This window comes from Phacochoerus africanus, chromosome 4 (assembly GCF_016906955.1).
Source record: "Phacochoerus africanus isolate WHEZ1 chromosome 4, ROS_Pafr_v1, whole genome shotgun sequence".
Lineage (NCBI taxonomy): Eukaryota > Metazoa > Chordata > Mammalia > Artiodactyla > Suidae > Phacochoerus > Phacochoerus africanus.
Window position 1 is genome coordinate 39,968,768 of NC_062547.1, and position 27,840 is coordinate 39,996,607.

At 40.4% G+C, this 27,840-nt stretch overlaps 1 protein-coding gene across 2 annotated transcripts in view; it reads right to left on the minus strand.

Annotated features, from left to right (window-relative positions):
- NELL1 (neural EGFL like 1) overlaps positions 1 to 27,840 on the minus strand; it is a 936,230-nt gene that overhangs the window by 654,892 nt on the left and 253,498 nt on the right. For both annotated transcript variants that reach the window (XM_047776133.1, XM_047776134.1), the window contains exon 12: positions 22,302 to 22,430. In XM_047776133.1, coding sequence (XP_047632089.1) covers positions 22,302 to 22,430 — 129 coding nt within the window. The remainder of the gene's footprint in view (positions 1 to 22,301; positions 22,431 to 27,840) is intronic.

The window sequence follows — 27,840 nt, forward strand, 5'->3', positions numbered from 1 at the left end:
TTTTGTTCCTTTTTATGGCTGAGTAGTATTCCATTGTGTATATATACCACATCTTCTTTTTTTGTGTGTGTGCTTTTATTTATTTTTTTTTTATTTATTTTCCCACGGTACAGCAAGGGGGTCAGGTTATCCTTACATGTATACATTACAATTACATTTTTCCCCCACCCTTTGTTCTGTTGCAACATGAGTATCTAGACAAACTTCTCAATGCTACTCAGCAGGATCTCCTTGTACATCTATTCTAAGTTGTGTCTGATAAGCCCAAGCTCCCGATCCCTCCCACTCCCTCCCCCTCCCATCAGGCAGCCACAAATCTCTTCTCCAAGTCCATGAGTTTCTTTTCTGAGGAGATGTTCATTTGTGCTGGATATTAGATTCCAGTTATAAGTGATATCATATGGTATTTGTCTTTGTCTTTCTGGCTCATTTCACTCAGGATGAGGTTCTCTAGCTCCATCCATGTTCCTGCAAATGGCATTATGTCATTCTTTTTTATGCCTGAGTAGTATTCCATTGTGTATATATACCACCTCTTCCGAATCCAATCATCTGTCGATGGACATTTGGGTTGTTTCCATGTCCTGGCTATTGCGAATAGTGCTGCAATGAACATGCGGGTGCACGTGTCTCTTTTAAGTAGAGTTTTGTCCGGATAGATGCCCAAGAGTGGGATTGCGGGGTCATATGGAAGTTCTATGTATAGATTTCTAAGGCATCTCCAAACTGTTCTCCATAGTGGCTGTACCAGTTGACATTCCCACCAACAGTGCAGGAGGGTTCCCTTTTCTCCACACCCCCTCCAGCACTTGTTATTTGTGGATTTATTAATGATGGCCATTCTGACTGGTGGGAGGTGATATCTCATGGTAGTTTTGATTTGCATTCCTCTTATAACCAGCAATGTTGAGCATTTTTTCATGTGTTTGCTGGCCATCTGTATATCTTCTTTGGAGAAATGTCTATTCAGGTCTTTTGCCCATTTTTCCATTGATTGATTGGCTTTTTTGCTGTTGGGTTGTATAAGTTGTTTATATATTCTAGAGATTAAGCCCTTGTCGGTTGCATCATTTGAAACTATTTTCTCCCATTCTGTAAGTTGTCTTTTTGTTTTCTTTTGGGTTTCCTTTGCTGTGCAAAAGCTTTTCAGTTTGATGAGGTCCCATGGGTTTATTTTTGCTCTAATTTCTGTTGCTTTGGGAGACTGACCTGAGAAAATATTCATGATGTTGATGTCAGAGAGTGTTTTGCCTATGTTCTCTTCTAAGAGTTTGATGGTGTCCTGTCGTATATTGAAGTCTTTCAGCCATTTGGAGTTTATTTTTGTGCATGGTGTGAGGGTGTGTTCTAGTTTCATTGCTTTGCATGCTGCTGTCCAGGTTTACCAGCAATGCTTGCTGAATAGACTTTCTTGTTCCCATTTGATGTTCTTGCCTCCCTTGTCAAAGATTAATTGACCCTAGGTGTCAGGGTTTATTTCCGGGTTCTCTATTCTGTTCCATTGGTCTGTCTGTCTGTTTTGATACCAGTACCACACTGTTTTGATGACTGTGGCTTTGTAGTATTTCTTGAAGTCTGGGAGAGTGATGCCTCCTGCTCGGTTTTTGTTTCTCAGGATTGCTTTGGTGATTCTGGGTCTTTTGTGGTTCCATATAAATGTTTGGATTGTTTGTTCTAGTTCTGTGAAAAATGTCCTGGGTAATCTGATAGGGATTGCATTGAATCTGTAGATTGCTTTGGGTAGTATGGCCATTTTTACAATATTGATTTTCCCAATCCAGGAACATGGAATATCTTTCCATTTCTTTCCATCTTCTTTGATTTCTTTGATTAAAGTTTTATAGTTCTCGGCATATAGGTCCTTTACCTCTTTGGTCAGGTGTATTCCGAGGTATTTGATTTTGTGAGGTGCAATTTTAAAAGGTATTATATTTTTGTATTCCTTTTCTAATATTTCCTTGCTGGTATACAGAAATGCAACTGACTTCTGAATGTTAATCTTATATCCTGCTACTTTGCTGAATTTATGAATCAGTTCAAGGAGTTTTGGGGTTGAGTCCTTAGGGTTTTCTATGTATAGTATCATGTCATCTGCATACAGTGACAGTTTTATCTCTTCTCTTCCTATATGGATGCCTTTGATTTCTTTGGTTTGTCTAATTGCTGTGGCTAGGACTTCCAAAACTATGTTGAAGAGCAGTGGTGAGAGTGGGCATCCCTGTCTTGTTCCAGGTTGGAGTGAGAAGGCTTTCAGTTTTTCCCCATTGAGGATTATATTTGCTGTGGGTTTCTCATAAATGGCTTTGATTATGTTCAGGAATGTTCCCTCTATACCCACTTTGGCGAGGGTCTTGATCATGAATGGATGTTGGACTTTGTCAAGTGCTTTTTCTGCGTCTATTGAGATGATCATATGATTTTTGACTTTTTTTTTGTTCATGTGGTGTATGATGCTGATTGATTTGCGTATGTTGAACCATCCTTGTGAACCTGGGATGAACCCAACCTGGTCATGGTATATAATTTTTTTGGTATGTTGTTGGATTCGGTTGGCTAAGATTTTGTTGAGAATTTTTGCCTCTATATTCATCAATGATATTGGCCGATAGTTTTCTTTTTTGGTGGTATCTCTGTCTGGTTTTGGAATGAGGGTGATGGTGGCATCATAGAATGTCTTTGGGAGTATTCCTTCTTCTTCAACCTTTTGAAAGAGTTTCAGGAGGATGGGCACCAGTTCCTCTTTATATGTCTGATAAAATTCACCTGTGAAGCCATCTGGTCCTGGACTTTTATTTGTCGGGAGTGATTTTATGACCTCTTCAATTTCATTTCTAGTGATTGGTCTGTTCAGTTGGTCTGTTTCTACTTGATTCAGTTTTGGCAGGCTGTAAGATTCTAGAAAAGTGTCCATTTCTTCCAGATTGTCAAACTTGTTGCCATATAGTTGTTCATGATATTCTCATGTTTTTTTTTTTATTTCTGCTGTATCCGTTGTGATTTCTCCTTTTTCATTTATAATTTTGGTTATTTGGGTTCTTTCTCTCCTCTTTTTAGTGAGTCTGGCCAGGGGTTTGTCAATTTTGTTCACCTTTTCAAAGAACCAGCTCTTGGTTTTATTAATTTTCTCTAGTGTTTTTTGAGTCTCTATTTTATTGATTTCTCCTTTGATCTTTGTAATTTCCTTCCTTCTGCTGACTTTAGGACTTTTTTGTTCTTCTTTTTCTAATTCATTTAGGTGGAGGGTTAAGTGTCAATTTGGGATCTTTCTTCTTTTTTGAGAAAGGCCTGTATTGCTATACATTTCCCTCTGAGCACTGCTTTCGCAGCATCCCATAGATTTTGAGAGGTTGTGTCTTCATTATCATTTGTTTCAAGGTAGTTTTTAATTTCCTTCTTGATTTCCACATTGACCCATTGGTTTTTTAGTAGCATGTTGTTTAGTCTCCATGCAGTAGGTTTTTTCTCTTTCCTTTTCCCATGGTTGATTTCTAATTTCATGGCATTGTGGTCAGAGAAGATACTTGAGATAATTGCTATGCTCCTAAATTTATTGAGATTAGCTTTGTGTCCCAATATGTGGTCGATTCTTGAGAATGTTCCATGAGCATTTGAGAAGAATGTGTATTCTGCTTTTTTTGGATGTAGTGTCCTGAAGATATCCATGAAGTCTAACTTTTCCATTGTTTCCTTTAGGATCTCTGTTGCTTTATTGGTTTTCTGTCTAGAGGATCTGTCCATTGATGTGAGGGGGGTATTAAGGTCTCCTACTATGATTGTATTCTCATCAATATCTCCCTTTATGTCTGTTAATATTTGTTGTATGTATCTGGGTGCTCCTACATTTGGGGCATATATGTTGACGATGGTAACATCCTCTCATTGAATGGATCCCTTAATCATTAAGTAGTGTCCTTCTTTGTCTTTCTTTATGTCTTTTGTTTTAAAGTCTATTTTGTCTGATATGAGCGTTGCGACTCCTGCTTTTCTGTCATGTCTATTGGCGTGAAATATTTTTCCCCACCCTTTCACTTTCAATCTCTATGTATCTTTTGTCCAAAGGTGAGTTTCTTGTAGGCAGCATATTGAAGGTTTTTGCCTTTTTATCTACTCAGCCACTCTGTGTCTTTTGATTGGGGCGTTCAGTCCATTGACATTTAAGGTGATAATTGATAGATGATTATTTATTGCCATTTTGAACCTCGTGTTCCAGTTGATTCTATGGTTCTCCATTCTTCCTTTTTTTTTTTTTTGTTATTGTTTGGATGGTCTCCTGTTATTATCTGCTTGAGTGTATTTTTTTTTTCATTTTTTGCAAATGCAATATTTGGTTTTGGCTTGTGGTTGCCCTGTTTTTTAAGTATGCTATCCCCTTCCCATAATTGTGTGTTTTAGCCTGATGGTCCTGTAAGTTCAACCCTTCATTACTATATTAAAATTAAGAGGAGAAACATACAAACAAACAAAAAGGGTTATTTACTTCCTAACATCCCTTGCCCACATTTGATGGTTTTGATGACTCTTTTTTCTTTTTTTCTTTTTAATTTTATTTTGTTTGAGGCCTGTTCATGATTAAATCTGTATGCTGGCTTATTTGAGTGACTGCTCTCTGGTTGCGGTTTCCTCAGTCCTAGTTCTTCCTCTTCTTCTTCTTTTTTTTTTTCTTTTCTTTTTTCTTCCCTTTCCTTCCTTTCTTTTTGGTTTAGAGAAGCCCTTTCAATATTTTCCTTTAACCTGGGTTTTGTGTTGCAGTATTCTTTAAGTTTTTGTTTGGTGGAAAAAATTTTTATTTCCCCTTCTATTCTAAATGATATTCTTGCTGGATAGAGTATTCTAGGTTGCATATTTTTTCCTTTTAGCACTTTAAATACCTCTTGCCATTCCCTCCTGGCCTGTAGTGTTTCTGTAGAGAAGTCAGCTGATATTCTTATGGGGGTTCCCTTGTAGGTAACATTCTGTTTTTCTCTTGCTGCCTTTAGGATCCTCTCTTTATCACTAACTTTTGCCATTTTTATTATGATGTGTCTTGCTGTGGGTCTATTTGGGTTCAGTTTGTTTGGGGCCCTCTGTGCTGCTTGTATCTTGAACCCAGCATCCTTTAGATTTGGGAAGTTTCCAGCGATAATTTCATCAAATATATTTTCCATCCCCTTATCTTTTTCTACTCCTTCTGGAATTCCTATTATGCGTAGATTGGCCCGCTTTATAGTATCCCAAGGTCTCTTATATTGCTTTCCAGTTTTTTGATTTGGCTTTCTGTCTGTTGACCGGATTGAGTGATTTCCATTATTCTATCTTCCATATCACTGATTCGTTCTTCTGCATTATTCATTCTGGTTTTTACTGCCCTTAGTTCCGTTTGCATCTCTGCAAATGAATGTTCTAGTTTTTCTTGGCTCCTCCTTATATTTTCTAGTTCCTTTCTGAGGGTATGTGCATTACTGTTCATATCTTCTCTTAATTCCTTCAGTATTGTCACTATTTCTCTTTTGAACTCCAGGTCTGTCAGACTGCCGAGATCTGTTTCATTGTTGACTGTTTTAGGTGAGTTCTCTTGTTGATTTGACTGGGGGTGGTTTCTCAGCTTCTTCATCTTGTTTGTTGTTTTCTTTCTCCTGAGGGAGTTGTACTCTCCGTTATCGGGCAGTGTTTGCCTTGTCACTGCTGTGGAATGTTTCCTGAGGTCTGGCATTGTTGGTCAATCTTTTTTGAGGCAGTGTGGCTTTTCTGGAGTGTTGATGGGGCTAACAGTGTTTCTTTGAAGCAAAGGAGGACTTCCTGAGGGCAGACAGGACTGGGAGGTCCACACCACGATGGTAGCAGATTTCACTTGGTCATGCAGATCTTGCTCTGGTGTTTTTAGGCTGTGGGGTTCTTGCAGGGGGTTGGCGGTGTTGGGCAGCTGTTCCTCAGGAATGCAGCACCCCCTGGGGGCTGGAGCAGCTATCTGGGTCACTGAGAACCTAAGAGGCTCTTTCCTAGGGCAGCCCAACTCAGAAGGATGGCCTGAGAATGTAGGCAGATCTTTTCACAGTCTGGCCAAGCTTGTTGCAGCTTTTCTGGGCTGCAGGGGCTCTTCTAGGGGGCTGGTGGTGCTGAGCACCTATTCTGCGGGAGTGGGGCACCCCCTAGGGGCTTGGGAGGGTAGCAGGGCCACTGGAAACCCAAGAGGCTCCTCCCCAGGGCAGCCCAACTCAGAAAGACCGTCTGAGATCTTTTCCCGGCTTGGCCAGGCTTGTTGCAGCTTTTCGGGGCTGTAGGGGGTCCTGCCTGGAGCTGGCAGTCCTATGCAGCTGATCCACTAGGGCACCCCCTGGGGGCTTGAGTGGGTAGCAGGGCCGTTGGAAACCGAAGAGGCTTCGACTCAGAAAAACCTTCGGGAATTAGGCAGATCTATTCACTGCCTGGCTAGGCTTGTTCTAGCTTTTCTGGGCTGCAGGCCTTTTCTCGGGGGCTGGTGGTGTTTGGTGCTACTCTGTGGAAGTGTAGCCCCTCCAAAGGGCAAGCAGGCCTGTGCAGGGACAGCCCCTGCGGTGGTAGGCTTCAGGCAATTGTTGAGGCCAGCCCTCCTGGATGGCAGGCAGCCCCAGGTTTGGCAAGAGCGTAGGGGGTGGTGGGGGTGGGGGGAGGGGATGCACTGGGAAGCACAGCTTTCAGGTAGCTAGCGGGCCTGTAAGCTTGCTGTGGCGTGGGGGGTATTCTATGGGGACCCACCCCTTCTTCTCTCCCCTACCCAGCATGGGCGCGGACCAGGCTCTTTTCCCAGGTTCCCTCTGGTGTGGCTTTCCACTTCCCCGCCCCTAGAGTACTGCTCACTTCCTCTGCGACAGCTTTGTTTTCTAGTCTCCCAGGCAGTCTCTGCCCCGTCAAATGGTTTCTAGACCTCCCAAGCAGTTTCCGCTCCGCCCGCCCCCCCAGCCCGGGGACTATCCTCTGGAGCCTAGGTCTCGGTGCCCAGCCCCCACCCAGGAGTCCCCCGGCCCTCTCTCAGGGACCAACCTTCGGAGGCGAGGACTCGGTGCCCAGCCCCCACCCAGGCGTCTCAATTTTTGGTGACTGTGCCCGTAGTTCAGATGGTCCGTTCAGTTCTTGATCGGCTTTTCCGCACTCCAACTTACTGCTACACTCTTCTCTGCATCTGGAGATTCCTCCGGTTCGTTTGATCTTTCCCCCATGTAGGTGACTTTCCAGGGTGCGGGATCCCTTTCTCCTCCGCAGTTCCCTTTCAGGAGCGCCCGTCCCACTCAGATTCACCTTCTCTCACTCTCCTCTTTTCTCCCGTTCTGCCCCGTAATGTCACGAACTTCTTGCCATTATTGGAGTTTAGGTTCCTATGCCAGCGATTGGTTGCTGTTCTGTGCGAGTCATTTATTCTGTAGATGTGCTTTTTTTTGTTGTGTTTGTGGGAGAGGGTGAGCGTGTCCCCCTACTCCTCCGCCATCTTGTCCTCCCTTCTTAATCCATTCATCTGTTGATGGACACTTAGGTTATTTCCATGTCTTGGGATATTGTGAACAAGGAATCTTTCTCTCCACCCTTCTTAGGACAAGTAGAATAAATTTCATGAGTGCTACAGTAAATACAGCTGTAACACTGGGATGATCCTTCTAGATTTTTAACAAGAGGGGCTCAATACTCAGTGACCAGTGGACAACCACAAAGCTGGGTGTGAATGGAGATAACAGCCTGCTTATCAACCAGGAGCTAGTTAAATTCCAGTGCACTCTGGCCAATTACTATGTCATGGACATTTATTGCCTATACTAAAATATATTACAAATTATACTCAAAGTGACAACAAAACCCAACCTAAACACTGCGTGTGTGTGTGTGTGTGTGTGTGTGTGTGTGTGTGTGTGTGCGCGCATATGTGTGTGTTTGGGTGAGATTTTCCACTTTCAAACATATCATATCCATTAACAAGAAAAGTCTATTTTGGGAGCTACCCCAGGACTAATCACACAATAAGTGGTGGGTTTGAATTCTATTCTCAGGGGAGGCCCAGGTCTTACCACTGGAGTGGGGAAGAAGAACAGCAATGCACGTAGATACATCCAAGAACCCTCAAGGAAGCCCCTGATTTTGATCACCTATGGATACGGCATTAGTGAATAATAGTGAATAATCACTGACGACCCATGCATTGCATAGTCAACAAAACAGATTTTGCAAAATTCCACTTTGTGGAAGTATATGGAGATACTGAGAATGCAGAAAGTACTAACACTACTTAACACTACTTACTTTTTTTTAATGTAAGCATTTCAAACTTCACATTAAACATTAATACATTTATTTGTTTAGTGTTCCCTTTGACTACCTCCACCCCAGACCAAGAGGAGGTGTGAAAACCCTGATGTGAGAGAAAGCACCCAGTCTCCTAGAGATGTGCAAAAGGGCAGCCCAGGAAAGGAGAGCTAACTAAAGCTCCCCAAGGATTCTGAGAATTGCTACTTATCACAGCTTGTCTGCAATTAAGGAAGGATGCTCTGTTTACCGTGCCCACCACAAAAATTTTAACAGGAATCAAGGGGGGGTTAATTTTCCTCTAGACCATTCCATCAGGCTATGCGTTTTGGTTTTTTGGTTTTTGGGGGGTTTTTTGTTTTTTATTTTTTAGGGCCACCCCTGCAGCATATGTAAGTTCCCAGGCTGGGGGTCACATCGGAGCTTCAGCTGCCAGCCTACATCACAGCCACAGCAACATGGGATCCAAACAGCGTCTGCTGGATCCTTAAATCCACTGGGCGAGGCCAGAGATCTAACTGGCATCCTCATGCTTAGTAGTCGAATTTGTTTATTCTGAACCACAAAGGGAATTCTTGCATTACTTTTTGTGTCAGGAGGAGACAAGATTAAATCCTGGCCCCGTCATTTACTACCTGTGTGACACTGGGTTTCTTTACAAAGTAGAGGCAGTTTGGATTACGTACAATTAACAAGTATAAAGACCTGCCTAGCACACTGCCTGGCAAAAATGCTAACTTTTCCGGGACAAAGGAAAACTATCAAATACTTGAGAGTGTCCCATTTCCTACCACCAGTGGTTCATTTATTCAATAAACACTTAACTGAGTTGCCAACCTGGTCCAGGCATGGTCCCTGGTGCTAGAGATACACCCATAAACAAAACAAGCAACAATCCCAGCCCTCATGAAGCTTACATTCCAGTGTTCATGAAGGGAATGCTCATGTCCATTCTTTCCTTCCCATCCCTAAACAAATAAATGTTTCACTTTGGCAGTCAAGTGCAGAACCTAAGTTTGCACAATGTTGGAAGCATCAATAGGTACACTCTATCTGATATGCCAAATTCCTTTCGTTCGGCTCAGAAAGGTTCCCATTAGAGTTTTGAGAAGCCAGGTGTCAACATCAAAACACAAAGTTCAGCATTTCGCAGCTCCAAGAAAAGTGACACATCGACAGAAGCAAATGGGGAGGAGTTTCTGAATTTCTTCAGCAGCTCCTTGGAGGCTGTGAGCTAGCACTGGGCTGTCTGAAAGTCTCTCTGATACTAAAAGGAGGGGAAGGTTCTTGTCAAGATGTACATCTAGTACAGTGGAATACATGTCAAGGTCACTTTTGCCACTTTAAAACTGGCGAAGAGATTAATAAGATCGCTGAGACGCTAAATGCCTTAGTGGAAAGGAGCTGTAGAGTGCTAAAGATTAAAATGGGGAACCACACCTTCATTTGTTCACAAGTTCATTCAGAAAGTATTCCCTGTGTATTTACTACGCTCCAGCCCTGGGCTGTGTCCTGGGGATACGAAGATGAATCAGATACAGCCCAAAGCTCTGAAGAGCTCTTTACCTAAAAAAAAAAAAGTATGTAAAAAAGTCACTAATATCCTGTGTGACAGAAACTCTAATAAAAGTTTGAATAAAATACTATCAGAGCCCAGAGGAGGAAGCCACAAAGTCAGCCATTAGAGTTTGCTGGGATGCAGATGAAGCAGCCAGAGAATGATTCTAATTTCCCTCTTCAATATCCAATCTACCCCTCCCATCCAATCAATCACCCAGCCCTGTCAATCTCACCTCCTGCCCTTTTTTCCAATTCCATGTCCACCACAAGATCTTGTCAAGATGACTCCAACAGACTGACAGCTGGAGTTTCTGCCCTGCTGTTATATTCCATCTTCTACTGAAGCCAGGACAATTTTTCAAAATGCAAGTCAGATCTTGGCACATCTTTTTAAACCCTTCAGCAACTTCTCATTGCCCTGAGTGTAGAATCTGAACTTCATAGGGCCTCAAGGGCTGGCCCCCGCCCCTGCACTTACCACTCCCCATCTCCCACCTTGGGTTCCAAACAAAGTGTATCTTTGCCCTCTTGTACCTCCAGGTCTTCAAAGATGCTGTTCCCAATTCTTGCATCAATCTCAGTCTTACTCTGCCTCTCGTTTCACTAACTCCCTCTTATCCTACAGCCTCACCTTGTACGACCCGTAGCACCCCACCCTTCCCCATCAAACATTCCTCATCCCTCACAGCCAGTCTTAATCTTCCAAAACCTCTCTCTTGGAGTTCCCATCGTGGCACAGCAGAAACGAATCTGACTAGTATCCATGAGGATGCAGGTTCGATCCCTGGCCTCACTCAGTGGGTTAAGGACCTAGTGTTGCCGTGAGCTGCAGTGTAGGTCACAGACTCAGCTTGGATCTGGTGTGGATGTGGCGGTATGGTAAGATAGGGGCTGTAGCTCTGATTTGACCCCTAGCCTGGGAACCTCCCCATGTCACAGGTGCACCCCCCCCCCCAAAAAAAAGACAAAACCTCTCTTTTATGGCATCTTTCCTGTTAATTCCATGAATTGGACTTCCTCTTCCTTACCACTCACTGACATACATCCTGAAGCATACGGTATAAGATTGAATTGTGTCTAAATGAGCATTTAGCATATTCAGATTTAACATTTAACTAAAACCCTATTTTATTCTAGATACTTCCTTAGACCTTCGTGCTCAGTTCCTATGGCTGTCCTTAAAAGAAACTAACTAATAAGATAAAAACTGGCACATGAATTTTACAAAGGGAAATGGAACGTGATGAAGTCCCTGCTTAAGTTCATGAAATAATGGTAAAGCCAGGATTTCTAAATTAAGTGCCCCAAATCTAAGTCAAATAATTTTAATATACCCTTGCTACTCTTCTCTAATTATTGTGAGTGTACGATTCATGTTTTCCCAGGCAAACCTCACCAAGAAACAGAAGATACAATAGGCACACTATACCAGCCACAATACTAAAGGCACAAAAAGAACTCACTAATTTGAATTCTTCTCAGTCCTATATAGATATTACGTACCTTGGAGATAGCCAAAAGGTGTTTATTTTTTAAATAACCCAAAATATTAAAATCTACTAAATTCCCATTTCCCCTTTTCTTTTTTTCTCTTCTTTCATTTTGCCACATAAAAAATGCCAAGTACTATACATAATATGATATACGCAGAATGCCTTTCAAGGTGACATTCGGAAAGTCCTAAAATACCGTACAGTGAGCCAAAGGTGAAAGTACATCACTGGAAAATAACGTAAGGCCATCTTCACAGGTCCAACCTCTGGGTACCATCTGGCCCCTCTGATAGATTCACCAAAGAGCAGAGCAAGGAAGATTCACCCGGGAAAATGCTAGACTCCGGAGGACTCAGCTCTCAGAAGAAAATCATGGTCAAGAATCAGATGTAATGTGTCAAGAAGGATTTGGGGAAAGACCAAGCAAAGCTGGACAAGCTCATCTCTTTGATGTCAGTGATGCTTTATTTCCTCAGCACCCATCATGGCCAAGTCTGAGAAGCCATGAAGACATCCCCTATGTAAGCAATGTTGCCTCCATGTGGCCATGAGATGACCTTCCTAACCTCCCAATCTAGTAACATCCTCCCCATCTCAAATCCTCCATTAAATTCTCTGTGGCCTACAGCAGTGACCTCTGTTTTTAATCATGCTTGTTCATTGATAGCAACGTGGGGGCATGGACCCCCTATATGAAAACATTTGCTTAATTAAAAAAACATACATGTACTATTATAGTAAGCCATGATGTACACTGTAAAACTTACACTGAAATAAAAATTTAAAGGAAATGAAAATAAACATATAAAAGTTATAATAATATTTTCTCCATACACCAATGGATCCAATTTCTCACCTGCATAGGTCTGCATCCTTTATGGGTACACCCTGGCCTATAGGGTAAAACTGAAAACTCTTTAGCATGCTTACAATGCTTTTCACCACCACTAATGGTTTTCATCTGACCATTAGCCCTATCTCCATTCTCATGTAGGTATATACGAGGAAATTTATCTAGGTATTGCCCCAATATTTCATACAGGCATCATAACATATATAATATGTTATATTACCATGGCTTAGAGTCCCACAGGCTGCTGTCTACAAGCTGAAGAACCAGGACAGAGGATGGTATAACTCAGTCTAAGGTCAAAACATGTATGCAAGGAGGCTGCTGTTCCAACTCCTGGAGTCTCAAGGTCCAAGAAACAGGAGCTCCATTGTCCCCAAGCAGAATAAAGATGGATGTCCTAGGTCAAGCAGGGAAAGAAGGAATTTGTCCTTCTTTTGTTCTATATGGGCCCTCAATGCATTAGATGACTCCTGCCCACATCGGTAAGGGAGTCTGCTGAATCAAATGTTAATCTCTTCCAGAAACACCCCCATGGACACCCTCATAAATAATGTTTACTAGCTATTCGGTCTTCCCTTAGCACAGCCAACTGACATATAAAATTAACCATCACAGTTATATATATATATATATATATATATGTATGTATGTTATATATATATATATATATATATATATATATATATATATATATAGTGTGTGTGTGTATCTCAGCCCCAAATAACTGAAGGGCCAAGTTCTAGTCCAAGCAATGCCAAGATGAAAATATTTATTAATATAATGATAAATAATTGCATGATGTATAATTACCTAATTATCATTATAAATCACATTATAATACCAAGCTACACTGATTTAGCCTTTACAAAATACTTCCACATTCCACCCCTTATTTAACCTTCACAAGTAACTGGTATTATTTGGATCCTTTTTTTAAACGTTCTATTTGGACCATGAGAAAATCAAAATATAGAAGAACTGGGTAACTTTCCAGGATCACCCAGCTGGTAGAGCCAGAATCATTCAAGATCTCCTTATCCTGAGTTCCTGCTCTTTCACTGCATCAGTGCCATGGGAGTTGTCAAGAAAAAAATAAAGTCAGGGAAAATGCTAGAAAGCAGGACTATTTGAGGATAGCCAACTTGCAATGCAAATACCCAGGTACAATCTGTTTAGTTCTCCTGCCCAAGAGTTCTCTCACCCACATTCACACTAATTTTTCACTTTCTGGAGTTCCTGTCATGGTTCAGTAGTAACGAACCTGACTAGTATCCATGAGGATGAGGGTTTGATCCCTGGCCTTGCTCAGTGGGTTAAGGATCTAGCATTGCCATGAGCTGTGGTGTAGGTGACATACGCAGCTTGGATCTGGCCGTGCTGTGTCTGCAGCGTAGGTCAGCGGCTGCATCTCCAATTGGCCCCCTAGCCTGGGAACTTCTATATGCCATGGGTTCAGCCCTAAACAGCAAAAAAAAAAAAAAAAAAAAATTAGAAATTTTCACTTTCTTTTGTTATGCTATTTGAAATTTAACAGTGTGGGGATTTTCTTAATTAAGCATCCTCTTTTAAGAATGTATTCATCTCTAGGAACATTATCTGGATTATCAATCACTCACAAATATGTGTAAACTTTTTCCATGAGTTGCTTTCCTCCTAGCATAAACCTCAGAACTACAGCATGTGAGGAGCTGTGAATTTTTGGAAAGAAGAGATGGGTCACTTTGGGGAAAGGGGTGTACTGGGGACAGAATAAATCCAGATGAGGCGATACAGTGGGGGCACAGGGATGTCTAAAGATGATGCAAACAAGAAAGCAGAAGCAAGAGAGTTAAATCCTGTCTGTCTAGCATCCTAGTGAGCAAGTTGTAATACAATCAATTGAAGCCAGAGGCCCATGTGGTGGAGCAGGGAGGGATTCAGGAAATAAACCAAAACTAATGAGGCATAAAATTAACAGCGGACACTTATTTTCACCCAGTAACTGTGGCAAAACTGGGAAACTATTGACAAAGCAAGATTCTTTTTCTTCCTAGGCATACAGCTGGACACCATTTATGCACCTATTTTGCAGTTAGGAAAAGCCAGTAACAAAGTGCTGGCCGGTAGAATGTGGCCAGCACTAGCCCCTAAAAAGCTGCCCAGTCATCACCTTCCACTCCCTTTCCCCTGCCAGGGTGCACATGGTGGAGCCAAAGAGGGAAGCAGCCTGGGGCCCTGAATCACGGCTTTGAGAAAAGCCACCTGTCAATCAAAAATGTCCATTTCAAAGGCTAGATGAAGGGAAACAAAAATGTCTATTGTGTTGAAACCAGATAATTTTTTTTCTATAGGCAGTTGACCTTTTTAAATTCTTTTTAAATGATTCTCCTCTTCAAATTGTTTAATTAAATTATTAAAATTAAATGATTCTCTTCCAAGTCAAGGGACAGCTACAATTTCTCTCTTGCTATATGGTGACGAAAGTCAATCTGTAGCAAATAACGGCAGCAGAGTTTACATGGAAGGAAGTGAACAGGCAGCATGAATATTATGGGATGGAGCATTAGCAAAAAAGAGCAGAACCAGCCTGAGATACAGATTTTTATGCTGAAAAGCAGCACTTGATCAACCCTAACAAGACAAATCTGACACAAGAAAGAGCTGTCAGATACAGAAAGGCATGAATCAGCTAGAGAGTTCTCATTCATTTATTCTTTTTAAAATATTTTTGATTGGAGTATAGTTGATTTACAGTGATGTGAAAATTTCTGCTGTACAGCAGTGACCCAGTCACGCATATATATACATTCCCTTTCTTACATTATTTTCCATTATGTTCTATCCCAAGAGATTGAATATAGCTCCCTGTGCTGTACAGGAGGACCTCATTGCTTATCCATTCAAAATTTACACAAACATTTTGATGTGCCTTTAACACCCTCTGTACTTTTCTAGTGCTAGAGATACAGTGACGGAGATAAAATCGCTGCCTTCCTGCTGCTTATATTCTCAAGGAAAAGTCAGATCATAATCAAACAAGAAAACAAAACCATTTTCGATTATAAGTGCTATGAAGAAAATAAAATAACTGAAGAAAGTGAAAAATGGTATAGAGAGTAGCTGATGGTAGTAGCCGAGTTAACTGAGTGAGGTCGGTTAGGAGAAAACTTTCTAAAGCGTGCCATGTGAGCTACAACTCAAACGATGGCTAGAAAGCAGATTTGCCAAGATCTAGATGAAAGGCATGCCAGGGTGAAAAAAGTACTACTGCACAGGCCTCCGGGAAAAATATAAGGAATGAGAGAGCAGGTGAGGAAGAAGAAAACACAGAAAAGGGGGTACACAATGCAATCAGAAAAGTAGACAGAGTCCAGTTCACACAGCGCCATCCACAGGACCAAGCTTGAACATTATTCTAAGATAAGAGGAAGCAATGAGATGATTTTAAACAGAAGAGTGACATGATATAACTTACATTTTTAAGAGCTCTGATTGATATTTAGAGACTAGCTTACAGGGGTCACTGCTGCAATCACAAGCCATGACATAAAAGAAGCTTGGACAAGAGTCGGAGCAAGACATGGGTGAATCTGTGATTCATTTTGGAAGTAAAGCTACCAAGTTGACCTCCTGATGTAGTAGATGCTGGGAGTGAGGGATGCATGGCATTGATGATGACTTTCCCATCTAGTGACCTTAGCAACAGGGTGGATGGAAGTGTCATTACAGAATATGGGAGAAAAGTACATGATCCCCTGGTCTCAGGACCATGGAACTCAGAAGAGCTTTGCAGTATAACAGATCAGCCACATGATGAGTAAATTTGGCTTCTGCATGCTAGCCTAGAAACCTAATCAACACTTATGGCATTTTTATCCTGAAGAAATAACTCAAAATTCCAAATATCTCACAAATGATCTTTTAAAACATGGTCAAGTTAAATAAATAAATACATTAATTAATTAAAAAGACAAATAGCAAATGCTACTTAAATAGCAGTCCTGACCACAGCGCCAGTTGGTTTGACTGGGGCTCTTTCCTGAGCAATGAGCTCAAAAATTAACTTCTTACTTCAACCCAAGTGCAATAACCAAGGTTGAGATTTGGGCTTTATTTTTTGTTGTTTTAATTCCAAAAAGAAAGTTAGCGGCATAGGCAGGCAGTGAGGTAGGGAGGGGGGCAGTTCTGCTAAGAAGAGGCAAGAGTTTAAGCAGGTGGAGGAGCCAGAGCAAGTGCTTTTGCAAAGTGGCCTTGGGAACAAAGAAGCAGAGGCAAACAAAAGCCAGGGCCAGGAAGAAAGCGCATGTGAACCTGCTGCTGGGAGGAAAGTGACATGGGAGTTTATCATGAGCCAAGCAATGGCCAGAGAGTTCTGTGTCTTAGAAAAGGGGGCTGGATGGGGGGGAAGGCAGGGATTTTTTTTTTTTTTTTTTTTTTTTTTTGGCCATGCCCATGGCATGCAGAAATTCCTGGGCCAGGGATCAAATCCACTCCACAGCAGTGACAACACTGGATCCTTAAGCACTAGGCAGCCAGGGAACTCTAAGGACTATTAAAGGATAACTGAATACCAAAAGATCTATTAGTCATACAGGCTAAATACGAAGAGAGAGAAAAAGGATTCCCTGAGGTATTTTTATCTCAGTCATTCTGAACCCCTGGAGATAAATAAGAGCAGGGGCTTAGAATTAAGGTTTAACTAACAAGGAGTGATCAAAAAGAGGTTTTTGATCCCTGTGCTGTCCCAATCAGAACATGAGGAGACTGAGGCCCAGATTTGAGCATAAACTAGGCTATCCTAGATCCAGAGGCTCGTGCATTTTATAAAATTTCAAAACAAACAAGTCTGGTCTGATTAATCCTTGGATAATGAGAATATAATGAAGCACACTCACCATTTCCCACACATTCTCATTTCCCATGAATTCTCTTAATCAGGAATTCACAGGGTCTCGTTTCTATGGAAGTGCACTCATATTAGCCTCTGCATCCAAGAAGTATCAGCTGTTCTGAATCTTCTTTCTGCTTGAACTCTGACCTTGCTGCCACTTTCTCAGCCTCTTAACATTCTAAGTGTCAGACCCTTTGTCATCACTTCCAGTCATGGGAAAGAAGTTATAAATCACCTTGCTAATAAGTTGCTGTGTTTCAGACACTTCAGTAGTTTTGTTACATGAAATTATTAAATGTAAACCTATAAATGCCATTTTGTTTCACAACATATTATCCTTGCATTTAACCCCACTCAAGTTTTTCCAAGGAAGGAATGACTTCATCACAATCAATCATTACACTTGGTACCTCACTGCTAACAATATGCTCCTCTCAGATCTGATAGAACTTGGCCCTTCCATCTAAAAACATTCTTTCCTGCTGCCTCCAATTCTCCCCAAAGGTGTAGACATGAGAGGCTCACTTTCTCAAAGTATTGGCCCCAATGAGTACACACTCTTCCAACTCCTAGCAAGATCCTCATAAATATTAATGATGTAAGTTGATGGTGATGATAACTGTTGTGATTCATTAAATGTTCAGTGAATGTCAGACAATTAGCTACATTTTTGACCTGCATTGTCTCATTATCATCTTAATTGGGAAATCCAGCTCCACACATTGGATTTGGCCATAACAAAGCACTAATTTACAGCTTGTGGTCGGCAAAAAAAATATATTACTTGACAGTAGGGCCAGAGAAGACTAATAATGGTCCATACAATTTGTACTTTTTCTGATAATTCTCAATGATTGCTCTGTTAAATATATATATAATTATATTTATATATGTATATATACATACATATATGTATATGTATATATATATGTATATGTATATATATATATATATACATACATTCTATCATGAGCACTGAGCTGGGGGTGTCCTTCCAAAACCACAAGATTTGGGTCAACTAAGCAGGCAGGTATACCAGTAGGCTTAGGCTAAGTTATGAAAAGGTAACAGCTAATTGCACCTTTGAAAATTTCCATAACCCACATGATTATTTCTCCCTCATGCCACATATCTATTCCCTGTCAGGTGTTGCACAGCTCCATGTCATCTTCATTCTGGGACTCTGGAACTGTGCTACTTTATAAGAAAGAGAAGGAATCCTGCAACAGCTTGTAGAGGCTCTATTCTGAAATGGTACACGTCACAGCCATTCATATTTCATCAGACGAAGGAGACAACAAATATTTTGAACAATACCACATTAGAACAGGGTGGGTGGGGTGGTAGTGCATGAAGTCAGGGCATAAAGACCTGGAGAAGGAATAAGTATTATCTTCATTTCATTTCTCTGAGTCTTTGTGTCTGCACTTTAAAAAATGGAGTTAATGTGGCTAACACTACAATTTTCCTCAAAGATTTACTGCAAGGCTCAAAGAGCACAATATCTGTAAGAGGAGTTAGAAAAATTCAGAGCACTCTGTAAGTAGGAGGTATTACTTAATGCTAATTGTAGTCCTTTCTATGCCTGACAGATGGCATGATGCATCTGACACCACATTGTTTTTTGTTTCTTCCATGTAACTTTTTACTGCAAGAAGAAAAAAGTTTATGAGACTCTATGTACCATATTCATGAAGATCATGAGTAGGCCTGAATTGCTACACTTTGCTGAGACATTACCTCTAATTGAAACTAATGTATCAGAAAGTATTTAAAACCAACCCATGGAAAATGTCATCACAAAGGTTAAAAAATGCCTCAGTAGACCAGATTCATAAAATACCAAAATCCAATGACAGCAGTTTTGAAAATGGGGAATGTTCCTGCTTGAGTTGGATGAGGCAAAGTAAAACGACCTCCTCTGAATTGTATCACAGCTGACAAAGGGTCTTACTATCTTCTATTGATTGGCCAGGAGTTTCGATATCTCCTCTATGGCAGTTTCTATGGCAATCTCTGTAGCACAGGAGTCCTTAATGCACTATCTCTGTTACTGCTCTAGGAAGTTAAGAAAATTGAAAGTCTTTTTTGCTTCTTTTTCCACTGAGAGCCTGAATAGGCTTTTCAAGATAGCCTGGACAATGTGTGTAATATTTTGTTTTAATTTGCAAGCCAGTCTTGTTCATCATGGTTTGTACAATCTGGGTCATTTTCACTCCATTTACTCAGAGTAAAAAATAACTTGCCTGAAGCAGTTCTTAAGCATATACTCCTCTCTAGGCTATAGTAGGACAGTGAACTCAGCCTCTGAGAGTCTCTGTTACACAGATGGGCACTTGGTAAGCATCTCAGAGGATAATTCTGAGGACAGAGCTGGGGAAAAGGCCATAAACTACATTTTACCATAAAAGAATGTAGTATATATAGCTTTTTCCCAACCCAAACCACCCATACCCTCTTCCTATTGCTACAACCCTCATTAGTTGGGGCAATGGCCAAAGATCACTCAGTCTCAGGGAAGCAAACCCTGCCACAGATCCAAGGGTTAAACAAAATTAGCCCAAACCAGTGAGCATCATCTCACTCCCCTTTCCCAAACACTGGTATGGGGGTGGAGAGGGTGTAACCCAGCTCTGAAAAATAAGACAGCAGAAGACTTCTGCATGGGGAGAGAGGTAAGGGAGGAAGCTTCCAGGAGGACCTTTCTTTAAACATGAAAAGATAACCTCACACAGAGAAGGTTTTTAATCCCTGGCCCTCCCTTCCTTCCTTGCTGGTATGAGGCCATCATGCCTGAGGCTATGGCAGCCATCATGCAACCACAGCAAAATAAGCCCAAAGCCCAAGTGTGCTGAAGATGGAAGAAATAAAAGAGAGAGGGCGATTGCTCTAAATGACATTCACTCTACTTGGTTCTCAGGGCCTCCCATCCAGATGCCCAGCATTTGATCCCTGTTCTATTCTGAGTTCTATTCTTACATGTTCTAATGTTTAGTTATTTCTTCATAGATGCTATCCTTCTCTTTATGAACAAGCCCTCTGGAACTCGTAGAATGTCTCCATGGTAACAGAGAAATGAATGAAGCCTGAGCACATCACCATACCCAAGGTGGTACCATAGTACATACCAGCCCAACAATGAGCTGAGCAGCATGTTCAAGAAAACAGTGATTTAGACCGGAAATCGCTCAACATAATCAATAACATCAGGTGCTCATATACAAGTGATAGGCATAATATCACAATGACACTTCACAAAATTGATTCCACACACTAAAAAAAGAGAGAATTAAAGAATTCCAGGAGTTCCCGTCATGGCTCAGTGGTTAACGAATCCGACTAGGAACCATGAGTTTGTGGGTTCGATCCCTGGCCTTGCTCGGTGGGTTAAGGATCCAGCGTTGCCGTGAGCTGTGGGGTAGGTTGCAGATGCGGCTCAGATCCTGTGTTGCTGTGGCTCTGGCGAAGGCTGGTGGCTACAGCTCCGATTCAAGCCCTAGCCCGGGAACCTCCATATGCCGCGTGAGCAGCCCAAGAAATGGCAAAAAGACAAAAAAAAAAAAAAAGAATTCCAAACAGCAATTTCCTCCTAAGCTCTACTAGATCTCAATAGCTAAGAGGAGCCAGGAATGGTGGTTTGCCAGTTCCAATGGACAGCTAAAAAGTCTGCCAATTGTAGAATCAGGATTCAATTCACTTTGAGGTTCTTTCTATCATTTTCAAAATTGTTCACAGTCTATGCCCATATATAGCGGATGGTAAGCAAAATTTTCTAGACCATTACCTGGTCTGTGGGGTTTTTTCCGTGATGAATGGAAAAGAAAATGTTCACTTTTTTATTTGTAAAATTACATTAATTTCCTGACAAAAAATAGAAAGTAGCATAAGATATGAAAAAATAAATGTTAATGTGAAATATGGACATTAATAGCCCTCTTCCTCAAAACTCACAAATAAGTAACATGATGTTAATGGATAGATGAAAAAGTTCATAACTAAGGGGGCAACTTCATCCTCCCAAGAGGCAAATCTCCCAAATCAAGTTCAAAGCTATACAGGTAAGCAAAAGAAGAAAAAAAAAAAAGAGTACAGGAAAGGAGAGAACATTAGACATATATTGCTATTGAGAACCAGAAGAAATGAAAACCAAAGGCTACCTACCAGGTTCTGAACACTAACGGTAATTAGACACATTTCCTAAGCAACTGAAGAGGTCTTTAGTCAAAGACAGAAAGTTAAGCAGGCATCAACCATATAAAACAGCACAATGGTCTTTATCACGATAATACCCAACCCACGTGGGACCCATATCGGTAGGAGGAGAGTGACCAAAATTTTGCACCATTTATTGCATTCAAGACATCTACCTTCCTGATTAACAGACCATCAAGGTTCAATATACTGTTATCAAAGATGACAGAAATGACTGGGTGCAACTAGGACAGAGAAACAGTCCAGCCATCACTTTGCCTGTAAGTATTTCTCTAAACGGATGGGAGGGAGCCAGCGAGCATTGGAGAAATGGGTGGACTCAGATTTTAGGGCACTATGCCTCAAAGTCCAAAGTAAGAACTAATCCTTGACCCTCTGGCACATTAAAGGACCAGGAGTATGCAGTGCTTGCCACCAGAGTGCTGAGCATCAAAAGGGATGTTCTCATAAGACAGTGGAGGTGTTCTGCTCTATAAAGTGAAAATGGGGGTCGCCGATGCTTGAGGCCATTAACCCACCACAATGGCATCGGTCAGAGTGCCAAAGTTATGAGTCCATCTGCAACTGGGACTTTTAATAGAGTGTGGGAATAAGCAACACATGAATCAGTCATTAGGAAACACAATTGAAAAAAAAAAAAATTCTGACCTTGGCAGGTGAAGAAGGTGGCAACTGGGTATAAGCTAGTATCAAAACATCCATTCAAAATGAGGACGTACCACACAACATTTAATTGAAATTGGGGATGACAATCTACTCAAATAAGGCAACATAAAATGAGGTATTTAAAGTTTTGTTGGTGATTTTTAAATATGGTGACAGCAGAATACGGGATTTGATATGGCCCTATCAGTTTGGTCGTTTACTGTGTTTAACAACCTTCAAGGGTCTTGTTTCCCCATGCTATTAAGCAGCTTGGATAAGTCAGGAGAATAAAGTACCCTAGGCAGTTGATATAATTTCTTTTAGGATTCTACAGAACCAGAGCCAAGTGAAGGCTTTCAATCCTCAACCACATCTACCAGGAATACATTTCTCACAAGCTGACTTTATTAAATAGCTCCCTTACCTTCACAGTAGGCAGAGTCTCCCTGGACAGAGATGTAACCATTCTTGCACTCACAAGTAGCTTTAGTATTCCAATTTTTGCACTCTGAGTTTTCACCACATTTAGGTCCTTCAGCACAGAAGTTATGACCTAGAAGAAGCAGATAAAAGTTTACATCAGGAAAGAAGAGAATAAAAGACATCTGAATAATAAAGCATGAAACATTTTTATATGTCACCATCCATGAAAACACACCTCAGCAATACGCAAAGGTAAGCTGGCAAGGGGAGAGAACACTATTAACAAGAAACTTTACAACATCCCGTGCTTGAGATTTTTTTTTTCCCCTTAATAAAGGGAAACAAATTTGCTAAGTTTTTCCTTCTTGAAGGCTTTTATCCATGTTGATCCTGAATCTTCTTCCTACTACCTTCTTGCGCAACTAGTCCTTTTTGCTTTTTAGGGCTGCACCTGCAGCATATGAAAGTTTCCAGGCCAGGGATTAAATCTGAGCTGCAGATGCCAGCCTATGCCACAGCCACAGCCACACCGGAACAGAGCCACCTCTGCGACTTACACCACAGCACACAGCAATGCCAGATCCTTAACCCACTGAGCGAAGTCAGGGGTCGAACCTGCAACCTCATGGATACTAGTCGTGTTCTTAACCTGCTGAGCCATGAAGGGAACTCCAATGGCTAGTCTTTTTATATTACATATATGAATATATAAATATTATATATATGAATATATAAAATAAAAATAATTATTCCCTATTACACCTCCCCAAGGAATCCCCCCAGTCATCAGAGACAACTATCCTAGCTTTTATGTAAATCCCTCCTTTACATATTTTTATAATTTTACCATATATAAATATATATTTCTAAATAACTGATTACTTAGTTTTACCCATTTTGAACTTCACATTGATGAAATCATACTGTACTTATCTTCTATGGTGTATTCTTTTATTCATCCATCTTAATGTCTATATTCACCAATGATGTATAGTAATTCACAATACCAGTATTCCACAATTACCCATTACACTATGTATGGACATTTGAGTCATCTGCAGCTTTTGAATTACAAACATCTTTTTTTAACCACGTGTTTAATATTTCTTGGCATAACAATTCTTCTTCAATCTTAGACATTCAAGAAGAATTATTCCAGGATAATTATTTCTCTTCTTAATGTATTCTTTAGAAAATCCTCTAGTGAAGATATTTTGATAGTAATTATATCTGATTTCAATTTATCTAAATATGCCCTTTGACTAACCTCCCACTTAAAAAATACTTTTATTCTATTACATATGGAGGGAATAAATAAGATCCTACTGTATAGAACACAGAATTATATTCAATGTCCTATGATAAACCATAATATAAAAAGAAAAAAGAAAAACTAGGTTTTGGGGGTATAGAGTTACTTCATCTAAATATTTTGAAGATATTCCATTGTTTTCCAGGGCTTCTATTATTGTTGTTGAGAAGTAGGTTACTGACCTAATAATCACTTTTTAATATGTGACAAACCCTTTCTCTGTGGCTTTTAAGATCATATTTTGTTCGGTTGGTAGATAGGTTTTGTTTTGTTTTATATTCATTAACTTTAAAGTATTTAGTTGTGAATTTATTTTTATTTATTCTTCCTAGGATTTCTTGGGATTCTTGAATCCAAAGATTAAATTTTTTATCAATTCAGAAAATTGATAAAGGCTGATGAAGCTATTTTCTCTGCAAACTTTCTCTCTCCATCATTTTCTCTATTCTATCTCTAGAACTCTAATTAGCTATTATTTTCTCCTCAAGCTCTCCTCCATGTTACCAAGGCTTGTTTTAAGATTCTCATCTCTTTTTTCTATGCTGAATTCTACTTAACTTCCAGGTGCATATTTTGGTTTATTAATTCTCTTAAGTAGGGTTATATTTTGTTTCAGTAATCTATATCATTTTTATTTTACTTATACTTTAATTTCCTGTAATTCAATTTCTTTTTTTTTTTTTCAATCTCCTTGGTCAAATTTGTAGTCTCTTTTTCTATTTTAATTCCTTTTTTTTGGCCATGCTTGTGAGCCTGTGGAAGTTCCAGGGCCAGGGATCAAACCCGCACCACAGCAGTGACTCAACCCACAGCAGTGAAAATGCTGGGTTCTTAACCCACTGAGCCACCAGGGAACTCCATTAATTTCTTTTTATAAAAACATATTAGGTTTCCCCAGTGGCACAGTGGGGTAAGGATCTGGCATTGTCACTTCAGCAGCTCAGTTTCAATTCCTGGCCCAAGAACTTTTGTATGCTGTAGGTGCAGCCAAATAAAAAGTATTAGACATATATTTTATTCAGATATCTCCAATATCTGAAGTAAAATTTTACTGATGTAAAATCAGCATCTGATTTTACAGTTTGTTGTTTCACTGAGTATCACGGATGAGGACTTATTTTCTTGTGTTTTGAGTGATTCTTCTATTTCTGAGCTCTTATTTTTTTTTTAGGATTTAATCTGTGGGAATTATTTGAAGTTTGGGTTTTAAAACTGTATTTCTTCAGAGGATCTGTATTTGCTTTTGTCAGGCGCCTGAGGAAACTATCAACCCACAATAACTTTAAACTACATTTTGCCTTTGGGGCATAAGGATTGAGCCACACAGGTAGAATAAACGTAGGCCCTAAACTTCTAGGAATACAAACTTCTCTCTGCCACACTCCCTTATCTAGAGTCAAGGCTGACAGGCAAGCCTCCTTTTGCAGAATGGATTTTGCCTGTCACCCACTGAGGGCTCATCCTTCAAGCCTCCTGATTTATACACTTCATACCAGCCCCAGGGTTTGTCTTCTTTATACTTACACAGGGTCCACCAGGAGCCAGATTCTACCAGCAGGGATTAGAAATTGCCCTCTGGGCAAATGCCAACTCCAGTGTGTTTACTTATCTCCATGGGATCACCCACTTTGAGTATTTCTGGTCTCTGGTTTTATTTTTCCTCTCCTACGTCTATAACCAGCTCCACCAACCTTTCCACACCAAAAAAAAAATTTGTTATGCAGCATTTTTAGGTGAAGAAGGAGGAATTGGCTATAGCCACCACAGGAGTTGTGAAGTTCAAATATAATAAAGCATATAAAGGCACTTCATCATCTTTGATTCTGTACATTTTAGTAAATAGTAATTATACTGCTACATCACAATTGTGGTCTCTTAGAAAACAATAGACTCTAGAGAGGAAATCTAATTTATAACTTAGGGTCTATACTAATAAACATTATAAATCACTTTGCTTATCTAGGAAAGGACAACTTCAGTGATTTCCACACTATTCCTCAGAGTGCTGGGAGCAGATGGTTGTCAGGTACGGCTTAGTCTCTTATCTCTGATTCAGAAAGAATAGCTCTGCTTTTATGATTTTGACAGAGTGATCATGTGAACAATAGTTTCTGGCTTTAAAAAAATATAGTAAACACTGAACTATATAAATTCCAAGCTTAATTCCTTTTGGTGACAACAGTCTAGAATATTTTTTCTTTGAAAAAAAAAAAAAAACACTCTTTAGACCATACGTAGCCTGAAAGATAGTAACTCTTTATTAAATAGTAATATTCATGTACCTTTATGCCTGGCATTACAATAGCTGTTTTAGAGAGGGGAATAATACACCTTATTAGTATGTGTGGTAAGAGTTAAATGGGTTTATCCCATGTGAAGCACTTAGAACAATTCTTGATACACACTAGGAGGTCAATAAATGTTAGCCACTATGATGAGAAAGATAACTATTAGGATAATGTTGACAACAATGACTAAATTCCAAAATAACTTGATAACACTATAAACGTTGACCTCAAGAGAAGCTCAAATTCATCAATATCGAGCTACTAAATGGAGATGCCAAGAACCTAAATTAAGTCTGGTACATGCCAAGGCCCAGGTACTTTTCATATATCCTCTCACACAGCAAACCCAGCAAAAAATAGAAGATGTAGCCTCTGTGTAACATTAAAGAGTGGATCTACAGGTTTAGGGGAGCCTAGTATCACATCCAGCCTCACTGACCTGTTAAGTGGTGATTGCTAACCAAAATTAGAACTTAACTTGCTAGAAATCTGAAACCTCTTGTTGGTCAAGAACACTTCTACAAGGGCTCCAATGACTTGTAAGAACCGTGAGAAGTACTTGATGTTTTTTTTTGCTAGCAAGGGGACAATTTTTAGGCATCACAGCTCACTTTGCAAGAGCAAGTGCCTAGATTTCCCTCCCCACATCAGAATGGATCAATAATTAAGCTGTCACATTTTCTCTCATTATAAAGCTTGACTCAATGTCATATGCACATCCTTTGTCATATGTCTATGTTTCTTTTTCTTTCCTGGAGACTGCAACTGTCCTTTTCCTCCCACTTGTATTTGACAGGCATTTGACAGGCTGGAACAAACCCCCCAAACATTGTTGATTTTCCAATGAATATCTCCCTAGCATGTGCTATGTCAATTCAGAGAGTTGGGTCAATTGTATTTCAAAGGACAATGAATGGCCTCCCTGGGAAAAGCCAACCTTAAGGACAAATCTACTTTGGTTGGGCCTGACCACTGTGCCAAAAACACGTTTTTTTGTATGTCTTTTAATTAATGCAGGCCTTCTTTCATGCCATTATTTTTTTTCTCTTTAGGGTTGCCCCTGTGGGCATATGGAATTTCCCAGACTAGTGGTCGAATCAGTGCTGCAGCTGCCAGCCTACACCACAACCACAGCTTGCTTGCCACAACACAGGATCCCTATGCCACTGAATAAGGCCAAGGATAGAACCCTCATCCTCAGTGACATTATGTTGGGTTCTTAACCCACTAAGCCACCATGGGAACTCCTCAAGCAATATTTATTCAGTGACTCTTGCCTTTGTGCATGAGTGAATAAGCATCCACTCATAAATGGGGCACCGACTCTGTGGACTGTAGCACCGTCCAAGCTCCAAGATGTTTGAGATTTTCCCTAACCACAAGGAAATTAGAAACTCTAAGGGGAGATGAGCCAAATACAGGGATAGTTAAGTAAGATATGAGCAGTCAAATTACCACAGTCTCAGAGAAGAAATCCCTTCTAGATGATGTAAAACTTGACCTATGATTCATTACAGGTAGAAACTTGAAAAGGGGAAAGACGCAGATCCTAGTGGAAGAAGTGTGATTCCAGCCCTTGAAGAAGAAGGGTATGTATGGAAAACCTCAAATAACCGGACAGATATGTACTAATAACGATTAACATATACTGAGCACTTATTGTATGCTGGGCATTCAGTAAAGTGTTCCATCTGCATTATCCCATTTAATTCTATTAACAACCCTATGAAGTCAGAATTATGATCCCTGTCTTACCAGTTCGGCAATAGAGGCTCTGAGAAGTCAGTGCCCTTGTGGAAGTACACAGAGCCTGGACACTGGTCTGACTGAGGCCAGGGTTCTTAATCAAAAAAGCAACAGTTTTATAAGCATTCTATAGTCTGAAGGATTAAAAAAAGATATCCTTTTTTATGCATATAGATCCAATGGACTAAATTTTA